Source organism: Lichenostomus cassidix, chromosome 17 (genome assembly GCF_008360975.1).
Source record: "Lichenostomus cassidix isolate B80296 chromosome 17, HeHo_3.0, whole genome shotgun sequence".
Classification (NCBI taxonomy): Eukaryota; Metazoa; Chordata; class Aves; order Passeriformes; family Meliphagidae; genus Lichenostomus; species Lichenostomus cassidix.
The window spans coordinates 4,229,141-4,250,321 of NC_139497.1; the positions used below are offsets into that span (position 1 = coordinate 4,229,141).

The following is a 21,181-nucleotide window of genomic DNA, read 5'->3' on the forward strand; positions in this document are numbered from 1 at the left end:
CTGGAAATCTGTAGCTTGGTTACATCTCTGCTTGGATGTTGCCTTATTTCTGAGGTGAATAAAAACCACACACACACTTGTGCTCCTTTTTATAGAAGCTGGGAGGTGCCCATGTTAACTGAAAATAATGTTTTCTTTCTTTTAGCTCTGCATTGCAGAGCATCTGCAGCTCAAATCAGCAGCAAATTCCCTGGAATGTTGAGGGGAAATCTGCAGCTTTGGGAATTTTTCGCAAAGTGTTGGAGCTTGGTGTTGTCAGCATACATTTCCCTGATATCAAACTTAAATAAATTTTAAGAAAGACCATTTGTCAATGCGTTGTTTAAATGCTTCATAAAAGGGGTTTTCACTTGATATTAATTTCAGTGAGGAGGCAAAATTAAAGGGGGGATTTCAAACTCTTTCCTCCAGGCAGAGTTCTGGCATGGTAAATTAATTTTGATCCTTTTCATTTTGTAAATTCATTTGGACCCTGATACTGACTTACTTGGAAAGGTACTTTCTTCTTTTCCAATTATAATTGGTGTTAAATGGGAACTTTTTTTAGCAGTCTTACAAGATATTATCTAAGTCATTCTCCCTGATTATTCTGTTTCCCCCTCTCCCTTTCTTGGCATACTGTGTCTGTCAGATGCTCCTTGAGATTTATCTTGGTGATAGACAAAATATTTTTAAAACTGGGATATTTCAAGAAGATTTTTATTTTATATGTCTTTGTCAGAAAAGCTGCATAATATTGCAGATTTCAATCAGCTGCCTGTCCTACCTTCTTCTGGGGCTTGCCATTTTAGGAAGCTGGGGATTTATGAATAACTTAACTGTCTGAATTTAGTATACTTTAGTTAAAAGGAAGTTAGAAGCACATTGTTATTACACAGCCCAAAACAGAAGCTACAGAAGTATTTAACTTGCAACTGTTCCATTTTCAGCTCACAGAACTGTGGGGCATATTTTTTCATTCATATTAATTGAATTTTAAAGTGACCTTGTACATGTATTGATTTGAATTAAAATTTTCTACATCAAGGACGAGTTGGCATATATCCTTCAGGCGAAATATTAAAAAGCCAAGTGCTGTCTTAACAGGATATCGACAGGAGAAGTTGAAATTTAATAGGAAAACTTGGCTTAGAAAGGAAATTGTTGCCTTTTTGTCACCATGGAAAGGTATCTTTTCTGTATAAAGAAAGAAATCTCTTCCAGGTGGTACCTGTGGAAATGCAGGGAGATTTCAGTGCCCATTAAATAGGGAGCATCTGGGTGAGTCTGGACCTCCAGGAGAGACCTGCACTCTTGGAGCTCAGAGCAGAACTATCCAATTACTGATTTACCAAAGCCATTAGTTCTTTATTACCTTCTTTCAGGTGATCTGCAGGGACACAGCTGTATAAGTGTCAATTAAGTTCCATACATAGACCTTTCCTGAGCATGGACTCCAAGCAGCCAAGTTGAGCAGGGATTGAAATAAAATGAAAAACATGATTTGTAAAATCATACTGTGGAGCTGAACAAAAACATTAAGCCCTGGAAATAGTTACAAATCTTGATTACTGGAGGAAAAAATAGAGGGCATTGCATTTACTGTGTACAATATGGAATGTGCTTCACCCTGGAAATAGCTGTGGAGCATTTTGGCTTCCACATCTAACAGCATCCTCCAGTCTGGTGACAGGCTGCTGTTCATTCTTTGTACTACTACCCTCATTCTTTCAGTGCTGTTCAAATGATGAACTGTAATTTCTCTGAGCTGCTCTTTTACAAAATTCCTGCTTCTGTCAGGCTTAACTAATGATACAGTCCTACAGAAATCAGCTGAAAGTCCCAGTCTCTCTTCCAGCCACTGTAAAATCTACACGAATCCCTTGTCAAAACAAGACTTGTACAAAAGAGGGAAGTTTTTTTTTTGTTTTTTTTCCAGTACCAAAGCACTGTAAGAGCTAATTCAGACAACACAGCACCAAGCCAGCCAAAGTTTGGATTCCCAGGGTGTCTGGGTGCTCCATGTACAGGGGGAGTGCAGCAGGAGGACCTTCCTAGGGAGCTCATGGTCTGAGGCACCCAGCTGAGGTTGGCTTTACACAGCTCCTTACACTATGGGAGACAGGAATTTGGAATTTTGATGGTCAGGCAAGTGGGTGGTCAAGGTGCTGTCATGGACATTGTGCCAGATGGGACATTTCAGTGCTGTAGTGCATTCTGGAAGTGTGGAGTGAACCACTGGAGTCAGATCTCCTGGAAAAGGGCAGGGAGCTAATGCCGAAGTATTTGTGCAGGTAAATCCTGGGGGGAGGAGGTTTGAGGCCAGCAGGGAGTTTATTCCAGCAAGCTGGAGTGCCACACACAGGATTTTTCAGTTTGTTACGTTCCACAGATCACCGTGAGGATTTTCAGGAACATCCCACACAGGCTGCAGATCAACCTCAGATTTATTTCTACCTGGCAGCAATGGGAGATGGTATGAATGCACAATGTAAAGAGGAAAGAGGAAATAAGGGAGAGCATCAACTGAAGGGTGTGAAGGTGATGGGGGTAGAAATACTGTACATAAAGCTGGATCTGGGTGTTTGTAGGGCAGCCTTATCATTCTGCCATTAAGATTTCTTTTTCTTTAAAATGTCTTCTTTTCCTCCTTTTAATTTTATTATGTATGGTTGATGTCGAGTGTGAAGTTATAAATAAGAGTCCGTTCTCTCAGCAGACCAATATCCCACTGAAGTGTCAGTTTTAATAAGGTAGAAAAATAAATTGGAAACTGTTAACTCTAAACGTGCTGGCAACTTTTCCCAGGGTTTATTCATTTCCTCCTCTTAGCAGCTATGACAAAACTCTGTGATTCCAGTGGATGATCAGCATCATAGATTAGACACCTCTGGGTCATGACTTTGCATTTTTAACTTAGTTAATACAGTGGTAGGTGCTGAAATAACTCTGCCAGTTTCCTGTATGTGCAGATCAAGTAGGTCTTGTTAAAGACTCTAGATTGATACCAAAATTCACAGCACCTGAAAGCAAAACATGGTGTTTCCATACATGTTCATGGTTCCTGGTGAGTGCATGGCTCAGGCCTTGATACAAGTTCCTGTTCTTCAGCTTTTAACATTTTTTATTTAGAAGTTACCCATTCTTCTGACCCACTTTTTATGTTCTTGCACTATTCTGCCTGACAATTCTGCTTGAAGGCTGTCATTGCCTTCCCTCCTTGTTTCCCTGTCCTCTCTCTTGCTGTGAACAATATGGAATATTGTCCTGCCCTGTCATTCAGACTCTTCTCTCCTGGAGTTCTCCATGTCCCATGGCAAAGCCTTGTCATCAGCTCTTTCCAGGATTTGTGCCTCTCCTGCTCTGGAGTGATTACAGTCAGCTCAGGCTGGGGCTGCTGGTGTTGGAGCAGGGTGGTGGGTAGGAGTCATTAGCAGAATTACAAAGGAATAACATCCAACAAATCAATGAAGGTGCATATTGACTGATTTCTTCTGGTGTGGATTTGTCTGCTGAGGTCAGCAGTAAAAACACATTTGTTTTAGTGTGTGTTTATCCATACAGGATGAAATGGTGGAACACTGGCAGAAAATGAGCCACTGCTGGTTGGGAAATATTCAAATGAATTAATTGTTGCTTTTTTATCTCAGTTTCGCGCTTTTGTGGGTGAGGAAAAACTCTCTAATAATCTCTGTATAACAGATTACAAAGACAGAATGCTTGTTAGACACACATCTTAACCGTATTGAAGTGCAAGTTCATCTTTGAAATGTAAATTGATTTTTAGATTAAAATGCCTTCATTATTGCATTGTTGTCAATAATATAATTTAGGCTTATTTCTGTTGTTATGCTCTGACTGACCCTCTCTATTTTCCATTATACTAGTTTTATTCTTTGCACTTTAACACTTTCACAGAAGGAGATGAAACCTTTGGAAATGTAACATTTTTACTTTAAGCTGTAGTTTCCTTTGAAATAATTTTACTTTTTTATTGGACAGAAAATGCTTTCCATTAAACTCATGGCATGCTTTTACAAGCCAGCATTAGGATAGTCCGATTCTTCTTTCGAATTGTTTTTCCCTAAGTGGCCTTATATTGGAGAATATCAAATTCATCGAAAATAATCACATTTGCCCATTGTTTTTGACAAGTTATTGAGTTGTGGTGTTAATAAAATGGAAAGAATTGCTTGGCAGTGTCATGTCTGCACAAGGGAATTCTGTGAACTCATACATTTTCAGTTGCAAATGAATGTTTGTTTGTTCTGCACTTTATAGTCTCTCTCCTCCTCATAACACACACTGCTTTTAGATCTTTTATTTTGGTCTCTCTATAAAATATTGAAAACTGAAATTGCATCAACTTAAGCTGTTAACTCGATGGTCTTACAAATTCAGACGCCATCAACTCGCCCTCAGCTCATTTTTGTCCTTCTCCTGTCCTTCCCAGGTTACCTTAGGAAAAGTGTTAAAAGTGATCGTGGTGATGAGGAGCCTCTTCATTGACAGGACAATCGTCAAAGGCTACAATGAAAATGTCTATACTGAGGATGGCAAGGTGGGTTGTGGGCTGTCCAGCAAAATTCCATTCCATTTCTGCCTGGTGTGGACCTGGCAGGAAACTGGGATCCCACTGAGTACACTGGGAATGTAAAACTGGTGAAAGACTGTGGGTGTTTACAGGATGTTCCAGTTTAAATTTGTCTTGCTTTGCATGGATTTTGCATCCCCAAATGTCTGACTTCTTTCTAAGCTCTGAAGCCTTTGCTTGAATTTCTGATTTATCACCTCAACCCCAGTTGCTGTGTTGGTAGTGTCTGCTGAGAAAACATTTTTGCAGTGTACCAGCACATCAACAGCCCAAAGTTCAGCTTTCTCTCTTCTGAGAGCCATTGAGGAATCTGGGCTGGTTTTGTGCTCAGCCTGATAAACACACCAGAGAGGATCATTGGTAGGTGCTCCTCAAGAATTCACTTGCCAGCAGCAGCACATCTTGAACAGCAGCTACTGCAGCAAGTGTTCCCTGCTTGCACAAGTGATTTGTTTTGTGAACAGCTCACCCTGCTTGATCCCTGCAATTTCCCTGCCTGCACACACTCCATATGGCTCTCCTCAGCACATCAGGAGATGCTAACAGGACCTGCTGGCCTTAGCTCAGCCTGGGTCTCTTTCCAAGGTGGAATGGTCTCTCTTCCCAAGACATCCACCAGGACTCTCCACTGCCAGCACCAGCCCTAAATACCTCCATGTTTCACATGGTCTCTCTGGAGCTTTCTCTTCTGATTATGAAGCCTATTAAAATAAAAAGTTCATTATATCAAGATGAGTATTTGGCACCCATAGGCCATGTTATAATGAGGTGAGACTTCTTTTCCTTTCAGAAGTGGTAACTGTGTTTCAGCACACAGAAGCACGTTGTGTGCTGACCCAGAGTTCCGCAGCTCTGAGTCTGAACCTCTGTTCTCTGGGAAAGGCCAGGAGCTGAGCTGCTGAAGGAAACAGTGCAGCTCTATTTCCCAGGTGAGACATTCTCCCTCAAAGGGCGGAGGATTGGCCCAAGAAGTAGTAAAATAGAAATTGCTTACTTTTGATTTGCCTTTTCCAGCTCTGCAGGTTTAAATACCAGTTTGCCGCAGAAGCAGCTGCTCTCTACTCCCTGTGTATTTGCATATAAATACAGAGTCACAGCTCCAGCCCCTCTTCACCCCAAGTTCTGTGTGGAAGTGAAATCATGGTCTGCTGAGAGAGCACTGACAGTGTGTGATGGATTCCTGTGTCACACTTCATTTGGGTGTGCTCGTTTTCTCTGATGAATCCAGTTTCCTTTGAAGCTCCCTTGAAATACAATAATGCTATATGTGCTGAAAAGCTAAGTAAGGAGTTCCTTTCTGAAACTCAGCAGCTGGCGCTGGGATTCTGTTCAGCTCAAGGTGAACTCTCCTGGGAGCTGCACATTGTTCCTCTGCCATCGTTTGCTGCCAGGGGACAGCAGGACTTGCCAAGGCCAGCTCTGGGCACAGGGCACTAACCTTTGCCTGCTGTCAGTGGGGAGCAGTTCTGCTCCTCCAGGGCCTCAGTGTGAACACCTGGCTTCTTTCTTGCTTTAAGCCAGTCTGCAGGGGAGTCTGCTCTCTCCCCATTTAGCTTTGTGTCCAAACCTGGGTTGTGGGACTGTTCTGCAAGGCTGCACCAACCTGTGACCTTTATGTGGCACTTTGTTATTCCAGTGGGCATCCCAGAGAGTTTGCAAACCTGAAGGTCTCCGTTTTAGGTATAAATAGGAACATTTCATTTGACTGAAGCAGAATTGCAGTTGGAGCCACTTAAATCATGAGCAAATTTGGCTTGGAAGATTAAATAAATGCGTAGCTTGCTAGTTTTGCCAACTGGAGCACATATTGACAAACAGTGAGCTCCTTTTTTTTTGTCACTAATTAACTACTCTGGTAATTGGAGAATAAGAATTAAGATTGTGCTCCCACAATGATTTGCTTTCCTTATTGTGCCTGCTGGGAATGAGCGATTGCAGTCAGTTATGAACAGAGCCCATTGCAATTCCTTCCCTGTCACAACAGATGCTGTTGGGAAGGTACTTCAGTGAGGTTTCTACACCATTCTGGCTTCTCAGTTGCTAGCCTGATAGCATGAAAAATGCTCTAGCATTAAGGAGAAACACAGAAAAAATTAAGAAAAAGATCAGTGAGCATCATCTTTATTAAATAACAGAAATATGGAGAACCCTCAGGAACACAGTAGGAGGTGATGGTTTTTCCAGTGAGCAGTTTACACAGTCATTGTTGATTTGGGGCTTAGTTTATGTATTCCTAGGAATACATTTAATATTTGTAAACAACAGGGAGAAGATGAGCTAGGTGTTAACATACAATATGGCAAAGCTGAAGTGCCTCTTCTCCAGAAGCCACGTTGAAGAAGGGATGCTGGATAAGTCATTGTGCTCATTTGCACTCAAATAACTGGATGAGGGTCTGTTGAGTCACCCTCCAAACTGCACAAGTTGGAAAGCCCTTTAAGGACAAAAAGTGAAATTCAGTGGGAGACTTTTTCCAAGCAGAGAGGAGTTTGGGGCAAGCAATTGTGTTCAGTGGTATTTAAAACAGGAGAACTGGCCATCACTGGGAGACTGGGGACAGTAAGTGAGACATGGACCCTGCACAGAGGAAGCCAGAGATTTCCCTTCTGATCAGGGGAGTCATCATTTATTACTGAAAATACACTGTTTTTTAGCAAATTTTGCGTTACTGGGAAGAAAAAGGAAGAGACAAGTGCAGACAGCAGAGCTGTTGAGCATCTTCTGATCCTTCAGTCCGGCAAGCCTAGGAAAAACTCCAAATCTGGGTGTTTTTCCTTGCTGGGGAGCTGCACAGTGACACACCAGCAGTTCCTAGGAAAGCTGACATTGCATTTTCCAGGTTGCTTTATGCTGCTGAGTGCTCCCTCGTTGTGCTGTGCAGGTTGACAGGTGCTTACGTGAAAGCCTCACGTGCTCTCTGCCGAGGTCTCCTTAAACTGGGTCCTCCCTCTTATGCATTTAAATGCTTTCAAAATTAAGGTGAAAAACCAGAAGTTTCAAGCTTGCAGGGAGTAAAACAAGACACGCCATTCTGAGGGTTTATTTTCAAGCTTTGCTTATACAGACAGAATCATTGCATTTCTTAAGTGCTCCGTGTACCTCTCTCGTGAATTATTCACAGACCCTGCAGAATATGTCTTTGCCAAGCTGCCAGCTGCAGAACTTGGACATTTTTGGTGACACTTTGCAAAAACAATAAGTGAGATGTGGCAGGCTCTGACACCTCGTGGGTGCTGGACCTGCTCACAGTTGCTCTTGCTCACCATCCTAGCCCTTCATGTCCACCACAGACTGATGCATTTTAATTACCCTCATGATTTTAGTGGTGGCACAGTGCCACCCTTAATTTCAGACTGTGACATGCTTGTTGTGCATTGGAATTTAACCATGGGTAGTAATTCATTACGAGGGTTTTCCTGGTTTCCTGAATAAATGAAGCTATGCAGCTCACCTTCTCAGGGCAGCTGAGCCTTTTGGTAGCAAAAAAAATCATATTGGGATTTTTGGGCATAATAATACCATGCTTTTCTTTGGATGCAGAGACCAAGAACCACCTTGACAGGGCGTATTTAGAGTCAGTACTTCACATCACCACCTAGCCAAATTCCTATTTTGCATCCCTCAGACTTAACTAAAGAAACATAAGTGTCTCTGAATTCTCATGTTCAGGAACTTGGGTTATGTTAATGCTATGGCTTCATTAATTACCCCATATCAATAAGAAAAGGCAGCTTTTAGCCTCCTAGCGTAAGAGAGGAGAAGAAATAGTAGTATCAAAGGAAAGCTTCAAAGACAGGCAGAGCTGTCTCTCGGGTAATTTCTGATCCCTGCATTCTCACCACTTCAAAGCTGGATGTGTGTGTGTTTGGGTGAAGGGGGGGTTGAATCCGATTTCTCTAATAAGTGTTGGCACCGGCCCTGTTTGATATGGGATGCAGGGAACATTCTGATTTGTTATCGCCTTTGAAATCTCTCCGACGACCTTCAGCAAACGGCCTCTTGTTACAGCTGCTGGGGCTGGGTGGGGAGAGGGGCACTGGGGAAAAGGAGCCCTGCTTTAATTCACATGCAGAGGATGCCCTGAAATTGTGCTTTCAGCAGTTTTTTTTAGTTACAAATGTGTGTCTTGATTGAAAGTGAAAAGTTGAAGAATAATAGACCTATAACGATGCATTCTTTAATCTGCCTCTGCCTTAATCCTGGGTTTCAGGGGGAAAGGTGGGCACTCATTGAGGATGTATGCATGGAGCAGGGGCTAGTAGCTTTTTCTTTTTTTCTTTCCTTCATTTCTTTCTTTCTTTCTTCCTTTACATGGATAACATCATGTCTGTAAGACAGACATTCATTACTTTTTCAGCTTTTCCATCTCTGTGCCAGCTAATGAACATTCAGAACCTGTTGGAGTCATCTTAAAGCAGCATATGAAGTGGACTTTTTTTGAGCCTAACTAGAGAGGATGACATACTTGGTTTGATCACTGGAGATTAGAAACCATCTATACATTCCAATTACAGCAACTCTGTGGTCAAAGAAAGCTGTAAATTTGCATTAAAACAGGGGTTTTTTTTAAATATACATTAATTTTTTATTTTCAAATGTAGACTTTTCTAATCTAAAAGTGCAATGCTGCCTTCCCAGCAGGCACAGGTGAGATAAAACCCTGTAAACCAAGCTTGGGTCCAAGTCCAGGCTGCACCCTATGGGTGTTGGTGCTCACACAGGTTCTTGATCCCACCCCCAGAGCCAGGAAATGCTAAAAGGTTTGGAGGGAGGTGCCTCAGGGTACTTGTGTCTCCATCCAGCCTGGAAAAGGCATTGAGACATCAGCTGCCTTTTGTCTCACGGCAAGGTCAGCGCTGCTGAGCCGTGAAACATCGATCCTGGAGTGGCTTTGGAAGTTGGAGCATCACGTCCTGTCCACCCTGAGCACTGGGGATTCAGGATTTGGACATGGGCCACTTCACAGTGCTGCTCCTAAAAGAATGAGAGCTTTTAGCATTCTGACCATTTATAGCATGGTGAATTAAGCACTTGGGCTCAGCATCCTCATCCCCCTCGCTTCCCTCGCCTCCTTCTCATGTGTTTTACTCACTTCATGTGACTTCCTTGATTTCAGACTCGCTTTGTGCCTTTGGAAAGACTTGTGCTGTCAGTTAGAATGTATGAGCACGTAAGCCAGAACTGAAATAATCAGTTGTACCAGGAAAAGAACCCCTCCCTGTGTGTCCAGCTGTGGGATCAGGCACTAGAGGAGCTCCCCTGCTTCATAAATTCACCCCAAAGTTGTTCTTCTGTCTAGACTGAGACCCTGAGATTAATGCTTTATCAAATACCTTTCCTGTGACAAGTTCTGTGCATACAGAATTGTTGAATGCACTGGGATCTGTTGAAAAAAAAATGATTTGCATGTGTGGGATTGATGGAAGCTCCTCTTGTTTTTCCCTGCTGCTTTTCCTTGACAGTCCAAGATGTTCCACAGGGCTGGGCTAAGAGAGCATTAACATGTTTAGCATTAACATTGGAATTGTGAACCACAGGAGCCATTGGGATGTTCAGCAAGGACAGCCTTACCTTCTGGGTTTGGGGGCTAATAAAACTTCTATTTCAGTTCTGTTCCTTTAGTTTGTGTGTGGCTGAGCACACATTCAAGTCATGGATGTGTGTGCAGTTATCTACCACCTTAAATCTCTCTTAGTGTGCTTTTTGTCTGCAAATGTAAATGCAGTTTCCTGAGGGATGTTTTATTTGGCCCCAGTAGACCCAAAGCTTTGGCTTAATTCAGCTAAACGCTCTTTGTGTCGTTTGTAACTGAATCACTTATTCTACACAAGACAAGCATAAACTTAATAAAAATGCCCTCATTTTAGAAACAGACTCAAGCTGATGAATATTTGCATAGATCAGCCACAACCCCATACAAATGAAGATTTTGCTTTTTTAAAGAGAACTCATTAATTCAACAAGTCTTATATGTATAATTTTTTTATTGAAACTGTGCTGAACCATGTTCATTTGTCATTGCAATACAAAGGAAATCTTATTAATTTCCTTTCTGGGATTGCAACAGGTGAGGGCAAGGGGTCAAAAGAATGAACTGAGAGATATATCTTTGTTGATCCATTTTCTCTCTCCTTCTCTCCAAAGCTGCTTCTTTATCTGTAGTAATATATAACTTTTTTTTTCCCCTACTGTAGCTTGACATATGGTCTAAATCCAACTATCAAGTTTTTCAGAAGGTAAGTCTCACATCATTTCTCTACCTAAGGCACATATGTGGACTTCATTTTAAATATCTGGGCACTTATGTTAAATAATTCAGAATTTATTCTTTGTCATCACAACTTGCAAATAGCAAACAATAATCTGTAATGAAGGAAAACTGTGAGTAGAAAAGAAGATCATTTCTGGTGTTATTTAATTTGGATTCATTTCCCATCACAGTTCCAGTCCATGGTTTGGAATAGGAAATCAGAGATTATACTACACTAGTCTTAAAATTTCATGAGGAATCTTTGAGCATTCTTTCTTCAATTTAAATCTTTTGGAGGAGGAAAGACTGTTTCAGGTTCATTTGGATTTTGCTTTGTTGTTTTCATTGGGGTTGGTTGCCTCTCGTTCCTGAGGGCTTGAGTTTAATAAATCAGTAGAACTCCCATTTCAAAATGAGAAATTTGAAATTTTTTCACCTGCCCTTCTTCCCATGATGGTGTAAAAGGAGGGACTTACTGGAAGGAATGTCATGCCATGAAGTAAGAGAAGACCGATGAGGGAATGAACGGCAGCAATAAAAATAAAACTGCTAAGAAGGTTAAAGTGTATTTTAGAAAGATCTATATCTCGCTATTTTCAAGGAAGGGAAGATTTCTCTTTGAAGGCCTCTTGTCAGAATGCTGCAAGTTCAGATTGATCCGAGTTTAAACTCGTTTCCCTCCCTTCAAGGCACAGTTCAAGGAGCTGCAGCCTCCAGCTGCTGCATTGGCTCCTTTCATCCCCACTTGGAGTTTGTGAGACAAATGGGGGTCAGGGACTCCAAAGGGTGGAAAAACAGGGGTCAGAAGTTTGGCTGTGTTTGTTCAGCTCCCTTCCAAGGTTTCAGATGCAGTCAGGAGGGGAATGTTTGACCCATGACATTAACCTGCTGCAGATCAAAGGACAGCTTGTGGGGAGCTTGGAAATTTTGCTGCAGTTGGTTCTTTACCCCAGAGATGAGTGGATTAAATATTCTTTCTATTTTAGCATCAAGTAGGGTAATAGAGGGGGAAGTAAAGCAGCATTTGTTTATCAGCCTGCTTTTAAAGTGATTTTTGCAATGGAATAAATGTAAGGTTCTGGAATGAGCTGCATCATCTCAATTTCCCAATGTGTGTGTTTGGTTCTACACTCATTTGGGCATAAAATTCTTGTCCTGGATGTTTTGGTTTAGAATAACTTGGAAGGGTAAAGTCATATTGCTGTAATTTGTGTTAAATGATAATAAATAATCAGGTTTTGATGATAGAAGTGTCTACAGCAAGATAACAGAGTGGAGTGAATGTACAGTTTGCTTAGATGTCCACATTAAGGACTCAGGGTGCATAAATAAGTGGAGTAAATTTCCCTTCATGTCCAGGTGATGCTTTCAGGGCAGAAGGTGGAGGAGATCAGAGAAAACATAAAATACCCCTCTTGCTGCTGCCTCTGTGGCTGCAGTACAGATAAATGAGAATCTTTGTTTTCTTCCTAAGCTTCTGTTGTCCATTTTTCTTTTGATAAATACCAAATGTATTCATATTTACCAAGAAAAAAAAAAAAAACAACCCAGAAAGACTTCAGAGAAAGGGTGGCTTGTCACCAGTTGAACAACTTGTCTTGGGGATTTTTTTTTATAGTAGTTTTATAGATTTTGTTGCTGGCTGGCTGTCACTGCCCTACCTTGGACAACTTCACCTCTCTCTGGATGAGTTTCTCCTCCCTTAGGCTGGGATGATAATTGCTGACTTCACAGAAGCTCTCACTGAATTGGTTGTGTAGAGTTCTCAGATTCTTGCCTGAGAAATGTGATAAAAATGCAAGGTGATGGCACCTTCTAATCAATAGATTGTGTAGATTGAGCTGATAGTTGAAGGAGTTAAGGCTGGGACCCACATCAGCTTTTCAAACAGGTGACAGAAAGTGCTGTGGTTCAGCATAGTAAGTTCTCTGTGCTGCAGTGCTTGGTTTGATTTTCCCTTTATTCTCTAAGCTGCACTTGTGTCTATTTGTAATACCCAGGAGTAGTGATTTAGCAGTGGCAAAATGAAGGGAATAGATAAAACAGTGTTACAGAAACTATTATACTCTGTTAGCAGTGTAGGATCTGTACTGCAGGATCTTCAGAACAAATGTTTTCATGCCATGCAAAAATCACGAGTAAATGTGTCAGAGCACATCTGAATGTTCTTGAAATGTGTTTCTCATGGCAATCACCAGTATGGCAATGTGGAAGAAGGAGAAATAGGGATGAGTAATTGCTGTTATAACTGTAAAATCCGTCGCCCTCTGAAGGACAGGGCTGTTCCTCTTTAAAACCCCAACCAAGTTCCCAAACTCTGTCTCCAATGATAATACAACAACATCTGGAGCTCCCCAGCTCCCTGCCTGGGGGAGCTGCAAGCCTGTCAAATCCTCACAGGGCTTTGCAGCACGACTTTCTAGGTGAAGGACCAGAGACCTCTGATCTTCAATCCAACCCTGTCAAACGCAGCTAAATTTGTCCTGACTTTTTGTTTGCAGGCATTGGCTGTGTCAGCAAGGCTTTTCTCTCTCCTTGTTATTAGGCAGGATCCCCAAGTGTGTGTGATTTGATGGGGGGCAGCTCCCCCAGGGGCCATTACTGTTCAAGTGTACAGTCATTTTCTCAGTTCCCTGGGGACTTCCTGAATTTGGTCCTGGGGTGAATAAAACCTTACAGGCACTGAATACACCAGCAGGGTTAGATGCAGAGAATGGAGCTGGGAAAGAAGAGAGGGGAAGGCTGAAAGGGCCTGAAGCACAAGGAGCAAAGAAAAGGTTTTTCAGACTGCCATGTTGGTGTGACATTTAAACTCCACAGGAGCAGCAACTGTTTTCATCTTAAACCTCCTTATTTTAACACCTCGCCTCTCCTGATCCACTAACGCAAGAGGAGGAATAAAACAGGAAATAAGGACAGATTTTGGGGCTTAAATCATGGTATATATGAAGAGCATACATAATTCCAGTCATTGTGCAGAGGGTTCAAAAATCTAATTGTAAAGAGTGGTGCAATATTCATAACTTTGTATTCAGAAAAGAGGGAAGAACACAGAATTTTGGGACTGCTGTGAGTGGATCATACTGGGAGGTGGTGTCAGACAGCTCAATTAACTGATGTTGCTGGATACTGTGATGAATTTGTCTGTTTAAATCGTTTGTAAAGGCTTTAAACCCATATATTTCATTCTGACCTCAGAGTCCCATCCTTATTTTCACCTAAACAGTCTTGCAAGTTTTAGCAATGCCACAAAGTTGGATTTATTTTGGCTTGCTTTGCTCCTCCCTAAAGCATGTTTTAACCAGAACTTTGAGAAGCTGTTTGTGAGCTGTGTGATCCCCAAGTGATGGCATTTTCCCCACGACAAGGACACATAAGTATTGTAATGTATGAAGATGTATTCTTGTCAATAATCTCCGGATGAGATCACATGCAGGATGAATTCATGCATGAGACAGATGTGGGCTGTGCTGCTGCTGCTCAAGGAGAGGAGCTGGACTGTCCCAGGGTCACCTGCTCTGGGCAGGATCAGTCCCTGGCTCTCTTCAAAAACCTCCTTGAGTGAAATAAAACCTCTGTGACCCACCGAAAATAAGCAGAACAAGTGAAATAATAACTGAACACTTTGTGAGGTCTAAAAACAAATGATAAATCTTATGTTTCAGACAAGTCTGGTGGTGTTTTCCTGAGCTGGGAGTGGGGAAAGGTGTGTAAAGATCTGTGTGGAGTTTGTCAGTGCCTGTTCCATCCATCATCCTTCCCAGCACCTCTCGGGCACCACGTTCTGTGCTCCACATTCCCTCCAGAGAGACTCAGATGTGCTCCTGGAGAGAAGATTGAGTAATGGGAATCCTTGGAAATGAACAGAGGCACTCGTGCAGTTTTCCACACTCTAAAGGATCTAAACTAATAAAATAACTTCCTTTTATTTTTTTTTTTCTTAGTGCTGTGATCAGCCTCCAGAGCTCATTGCTACAGGCCATGTTAAGGCCATGAACTTACAAGGGTTTAAAAAAAAAAAATTAAAAACCTTTCAGGGGATTTAGTGAATCCCTTTATATTAGATGGAGTTGTCAGTGTCATACTTGAGGGAATAAACCAATAAGTGGCAAGGAAAGTTGTGGCTCTTAAAGGAAGTTCTGCACCTGCTTTTCAAAAGGATATTTCCTGGCAGTGAGATAAAATACATGGGGAGAGCTTTAATAATTGAGTCATGGGATGGTTTTTATTAGGTCAGGTTCACCTGCTGGGGTGGAGCAAAGCTGTGCTTTAGCTCTTTGCTTTTGTGCTGCTTACCCCAGTGTAGGAAGCACTTGCTCAGCTTTCTCTGCCTGTGAATTCTGTAATTTAATTATTTTTAAAATGGATTTTCCAGCTTTGGGAATGACTAACCAGTGTCATCAAAGCCCAATAAAGCCATTTTTGGATCTGTCACCTTCGGAAAACACATTTCAGCAGAGCAGTTCTGTTCCAATGCATTACAACTCTTTCTGTGAAAAATTGAGTCTCTTTGCCAGAATTTGTTTTTTCCATGTAACTGAAGTCTCTTTTCCTCAGTCTCCAGGTGCTTAGTTAAACAATGGCTATTTTATTTAGCAGAATTGTGCTGCAGGAGATTGCCTTGTTTTACCTTTTTTTTTCAGACAAGAAACACAAGTGCTTTTCAATAGATGAATTGTGAAATATTGAGCTCTTCTGTGAGATCTCTTGAAAATCCATTTCAAGGTCCAGAGCAGAGCTACCCCAATCAATGTGTGCCCCCCTGACTATGTTTCCCCATAAAAAAGAAGTAGAGAAATTAGAAAGTGACTGATAACTTCGATAGCAGTGGGTAAGGCACAACGATAAAAGTGAAGTTAATAAAATAAAACCCTGAGATGTACCAAATATCATCCAAACACCCAGAATAAATTGGTTTCTGATTCCAGCTTGGCTGTGTGTCCCTTAAGTGAGCTGGCACATACGCAGTTTGTTTTGCTTTCCTTTGGTGTGAAATTGTATTGCTATTAGGAAAGCTGGCTATTGATCTTTTAGGTTTGGGTTTTTCCCCCTCCTCTTTTTTTTTCTCTTTTTCCTCTTCTTTTTTAATCTTCTCCAGTTTGTGTTTTCTCTCATCATCTCTGTTACCTTGTGGGGGTTAATTCTCCCTCATTCCCATGCCCTGGGCAGTTTATCCATTGCCCAGCTCTTTTCTGTTTGACATTACTTTTTTTGCTGGGTTGGGAAGGGGAGGGAGGGTCATTTCCTTACTCTTCTTCCTCAAATTTGACACCCACTTTGATCTTTTTTAGATACCAGCTTTTGCTTAGGGTAGAAATCACTTTCTTTTCGTGCAGAAGGCATTATTAGTGTTCCAGCAATGCTGGGATGGCTTTTATCTCCCCAAGGAATCTCATTATCTTTACATTACAATAGGAACAGCATATGGGCAACTTTGCCAAAGTGGCCAGTCAATTTAAATTTGTTAATAGCAGTATTTTTTTAAGCAACTTTCTTCAGTGCCAAGAGAAAACAACTTTGTTGTTCAGGGAAAAAAAAAAACCAAAAAACAAACCACAGTTTGTTAGAAGTAGAAATACAGCAGAAGGAGAACGGCTGCTCATAAATATCTTCAGAACTTCCTATTCTTTGACATGTCTGGTACTATCCCATAAAAGCACCATCTCAAAAGGAAAAAAAAAATTCAGATAGCTGGTTTTCAATATTCAGCTTGGTTTGGCTTCTGAACACTACATGAGATGTGTTTAAAAGAAATGGCTGGTTTGAGTTCTGCTGTGCTATTAATGCACAGCTCATCACATCATTTCTCATATTTATTTTTATCTGGTAACACATAAATGGCTAAGACAAGCTGAGGTCCGTTTTGGGAATATTTTTGCAAACTCACCAGAATGTGCAAAGTCCCCAAAGTTTTCCCTTGCAAATGTCAGAATCACATGTCCCTGTGCTGCTGAATGGAGCTGTGCTCAGAGCTGGGTGTGTGAGAATGATGGAGAGCAGATCCTGTGGCTAAAATAGCAGGAAAACTCAGGATTTGGTGTGGGACAGGCTGATAGGATGTAGTGTTCTGTAAGTTTGTCTGGTGTGAATGAGAGCCTGGCTGTACATGGATTTATTCAGGAATATCTCCTTGGCAGATTCACCTCCCTGAATAGCTTCAAGCACGAGCCTCTCTTTTCTCCAGTGAAACTTGGAGTGCTGCAACTCCCTTTGCTGTATTAGACTGGAAATGGGGAACAAGTGGAGTTAGCTGGGAATAGCAATTGGAATTTTAGTTCTCACTTTCTCTTACTCAAAGTTTGCCATAGTCTGCAGATTGGCCCTGAGAAGAGCTCCACTCCTCCGTGTTAGAACTGGAAAATACAATTTAATCACTCTCTATAAAATCATGTATTTGGTTAGATGCTTTGGCATTGCTGATGGAGGACCATTGAGATTAATGAGTTGAAATGTGTGAAAGAGCTCCTGTGGTTGTGTTGTTTTGAGTTCTTTATTGTCCAGCCTAAAGAGTTTTCCCAATCATTTCTTGCATTCAGCCTGGAATATCTTAAGAATCAGTAAGCTGTTGGCTGTGCTGATAACAGTTGACAGGCTGAATGCTGCTAGAAAATTGTATCAGAACTGTCAGAAGCTGCCCCTTCCAGAATAATTTTTAGAATAGTCATTATTTTTTTAAAAATCTGCCAGCATTGGTTCGTTTTCCTGTTTTTTCTTTAATTATTCTTGTTACTATAAATATGCATTTTAAATGTATTGTGTCCACATGAAATTCCCAGATGTATGATCGTGTTATGGCTCTGTCTGGGAAATTAAGAAGCTTTTTATCAGAAATCTTTTAGCAAGGCAAGTATTTATAAACCATAATCATATTAATTGATTCCTGGGTTCAGAAGAAATGAAACTGAGTAATCCTTGTACTCCCTGGTTTACTGCTTCCCCATGGAATTTATCATTTTCCTGCAGGTTAACACTGCTCTGTCTGAAATGGGGAGTGAATAAAGGTATTTTCTTTCTCCTCTGCTCTGATGCAGGTGACAGATCATGCAACCACTGCCCTGCTGCACTACCAGCTGCCCCAGATGCCAGATGTGGTGGTCAGGTCCTTCATGGTAAGTGTGTTGGAAAACACATTTTTCCATCCAGATCTCAGTGTGTTTGCAGTGGTTGACATCAGGCAGTTCTGATTTCCCCATTTCAAACCAGCTGGGCAGAGACTGTGATTCTTTGTGTCTCATACCTGGACAGGGATGAAGAGCTCATTCCCATTTCCAGGGATAATTGGTGTTGGAAAACTGAGCTGGGAATGGCTCTTCTCTCACAAGTCTCAATATTGGCCTGATGATTCCTCTTTGCAAAGTCATCTGTCACAACAGGAAGAAAAAACCCTCAACCAAACCCTTTCCTCAGCCCTTTGACTCTGTTCCTACTGTGCAAGTTCTGGATGGACCAAAATCTGCTCCACTGGAATTTCCCTGGTAAGAGGAAATTCCCAGTCAGTGTATTCCAGCTGAGGCAGTTTGCCCAGTGTGGGAAATAATGGGAATTATTTAGAGAAGGTTCCATTTTGCTGTATCCAGACTTTGTTCCTGTGGAATTGTGTGTACTCACCCAGCACAGCAGCAGGTGCTTGGAGAGTCAAGGAAATAGTGGAGTATTCAGATCTTTTCAGGAACAAAATTAATCCAATGCTATTCTGCCTTGATACAGATTTAGGTTTATCTCCTTTAATTCTGTTTCTATTTAGAATCGTATTTGTGAAATAAACTTGTGTAGAAGCAGCCTTGTTAATCAGAGGGTGAGAACAAGGAATTATGATTCAGAATTCCTTCTACCACGATGAATTTTGGCAGTGGAGGCTCTTGCTGTTCTTTCTGCTACAGTCTCCCAGTAGAGGATTTGGGGACAGATTTTGTCTACAATTCAGGTTTTTTCCTCCTTTTCCTTCCCTTGTGTTACCCCTTCACCTGGAGCAATGCAGCTGAGACTTTGGGAAACAAAAATCTCATTTTGCCATTCACAATCTTCAGGTGTTTTTAGCATCAGTTCTTTTATATCCTTAATTTCCAGTGTGTAATTTCAGAACAGGCAGACTCCCCTCCCTGCTGTGCTGGATTGGTTATTTAATAAAAAGGCCACTCAGATGAGAGATTTCCAAAGTGCATCTTAAAATAATAGGCTTTGAAAGGTGAAAGCAACCGTTACTGGTCATACCCATGTTCAACACGGTTCTGAAAATGAATGTTTAATAGAACAAGTCGTTTGTTTGAGCCAAGGCCCTGCTGTATTGATCAGAGAAAACACCACAACTTCCAACAAAGCAAAACCAGCACAAGTGTCAATATGTTGGGCCTTTCACCTGTCCCTTGTGCAATCCACATGACAGGATATTCTGAAACCCTAATTTTCTGATGGGAGTGAAGAGCCCATTCCTTTCTTCTCTGTCAACAGATGCCTCAAGTGCACAATTTAACTTCATTTACCTATTTTTGTATTATGGCTGAGAAAATTCGATTTCTCCGTAGTGCAAGCAAAGCCCATCCAAGCTGAAGTAAATAACAGCAATTTACTTGTGGAGTTGTGTTGCTCTTGTCCCCATATTTAGTGCTCAACCCAGACAAGATCTAGTTCTTCTGGAGGAGAGTTATTGACAGCCCAAGGTTTGGTTGCTATAGAGAAGACTCTGATGAAGATGGAAGGATTTGTTTCAATAAACTCAGCTGACCTCTTCTTCAGAGAACAATTTTCTCTTATCGATGTAATTCAATAGGACTTTAAATGACAAGATTCATGTGCATCCTTCACAGTATAAATCTGCTGGTCTAGGGCTTTTTTAGCTGTGTATCTCCTTGAGTGGGGAATTGGGTTATGTAATGCTCATTGCTGCGTGTGACAATGGGAACAACCCATTTCAGAGGCAGGAACTTTGGGAAGCAACATCTGAACTTAACCTGTGTTGTTCAGCACTACTGGCCTTTTAAATATATATATATATGTAGTCATCAGCGTAATCAGGTTTAAAATGGCTCAGTGTTTTTATGACCAGTGAATATCGATCTGAAAATCGCATTAGAGAGGAAGTTCATTAGCTGGATGTGGGAGTCCTTCTGTCTTCAGCTCTGAGCAGCCCAGGCTGCAGTGGGAGTGCAGCAGGGGGTGATAGATGGTCATGGCAAGACACAAACCAATATTCAGCTGGAGAAGACACCAGCAGAACAGTTATATCCCAGTAAAAATACAAGGCATTGCAACCCTCGCCTTCCCTCGTGATTCTCGAGCTGCGAATGCCTCCTGCTCACAGGGCAGGAATTTCTATTAACAAATTTGCTTAAGTGACTAAAAAAGCAACAGATGATTAATAAAGTGGGAATTCAGCTCTACAGTGACCTTGTAATCTTCGGTGTGCTTGAGTTTATAAAATCACTGTACACCTCACTGGGGCCTGGCCAAAGCACATCCTCTGTCCTTGCCGCTCCTGTTCGACAAGAATGATGACAAAGGGCAACATCCATATCCAGCTTTCCTTCATCCCTCTCCCTTTTCCTTTCAGACCTGGTTAAGGAGTTACATAAAGCTGTTCCAGGCTCCGTGCCAGCGCTGCGGGAAGTTCCTGCAGGATGGGCTGCCACCCACATGGAGGGACTTCCGAACCCTCGAGGCTTTCCACGACACCTGCAGGCAGTAGGAGCAGAGCTGACACCCCCAGGAGTCACCTCTCAGGGTTTGGGGACAGCACTGATGGTTCCACTGCTGAAGCTCCCTGTCCTGAGCAGCGAGGTTGCACTAAACCATTTGACTTTTGAACAGCCATCTGCGAGGCACATGCTGCATCTTGAAGAAGATGGTGAGAAGCTGTGTGTGATCTGAAATGATCTCTCTGGGAAGATCTGGTAGTAATAATTACTATTCTAAACCTTAAGGAAAATACCCGTTGTACAGTTTGCGTTTTGCGACGGAATTTGCAATGCTGAAGACTTTTATAAGCTTGAAATAAATTTTTGTACTCCCAAAATTTGTGCTGTTGGTTTTGTTATTTGGTCAACAAAACCCTTGGGTTTGGTGTGGATTATTTGGTGCTGCTCTTTTCTTTAGGAAAACTGGAAACATTTAAACTCTGAAATGATGGTGGGGTGTTGCAAGGCTTCTTATCTGAGTGGTGGTGTTTTTATTCTGGAAGAGATTATGGCATTGATTAAACAGAGAATTTCAAAGGCATGTGGCAGCTTGGAAGATGCAATGTAACTTTCTGAGGCGGGGCAAACAGATGTTTCCATTTACTAAAATTGTAATGAGAAATGTTAACAAAATCTGCATGTATTAAGTGGTTAGAAAACGTGTGATGAGCAGTGACAGTCGTGTTT

General features: G+C 41.7%; 1 protein-coding gene across 1 annotated transcript in view; it reads left to right on the forward strand.

Moving 5' to 3' along the window:
* The window catches only part of MED27 (mediator complex subunit 27), an 81,778-nt gene extending 61,125 nt beyond the window's left edge, over window positions 1-20,653 (forward strand). Inside the window, exons 5-8 of the mRNA XM_085076962.1 lie at window positions 4,433-4,540; window positions 10,768-10,809; window positions 17,855-17,932; window positions 20,371-20,653. Of these exons, the coding sequence (XP_084933088.1) occupies window positions 4,433-4,540; window positions 10,768-10,809; window positions 17,855-17,932; window positions 20,371-20,505 (363 nt within the window). The 3' untranslated portion in view covers window positions 20,506-20,653. The remainder of the gene's footprint in view (window positions 1-4,432; window positions 4,541-10,767; window positions 10,810-17,854; window positions 17,933-20,370) is intronic.
* The last annotated feature ends 528 nt before the right edge of the window (window positions 20,654-21,181 follow it).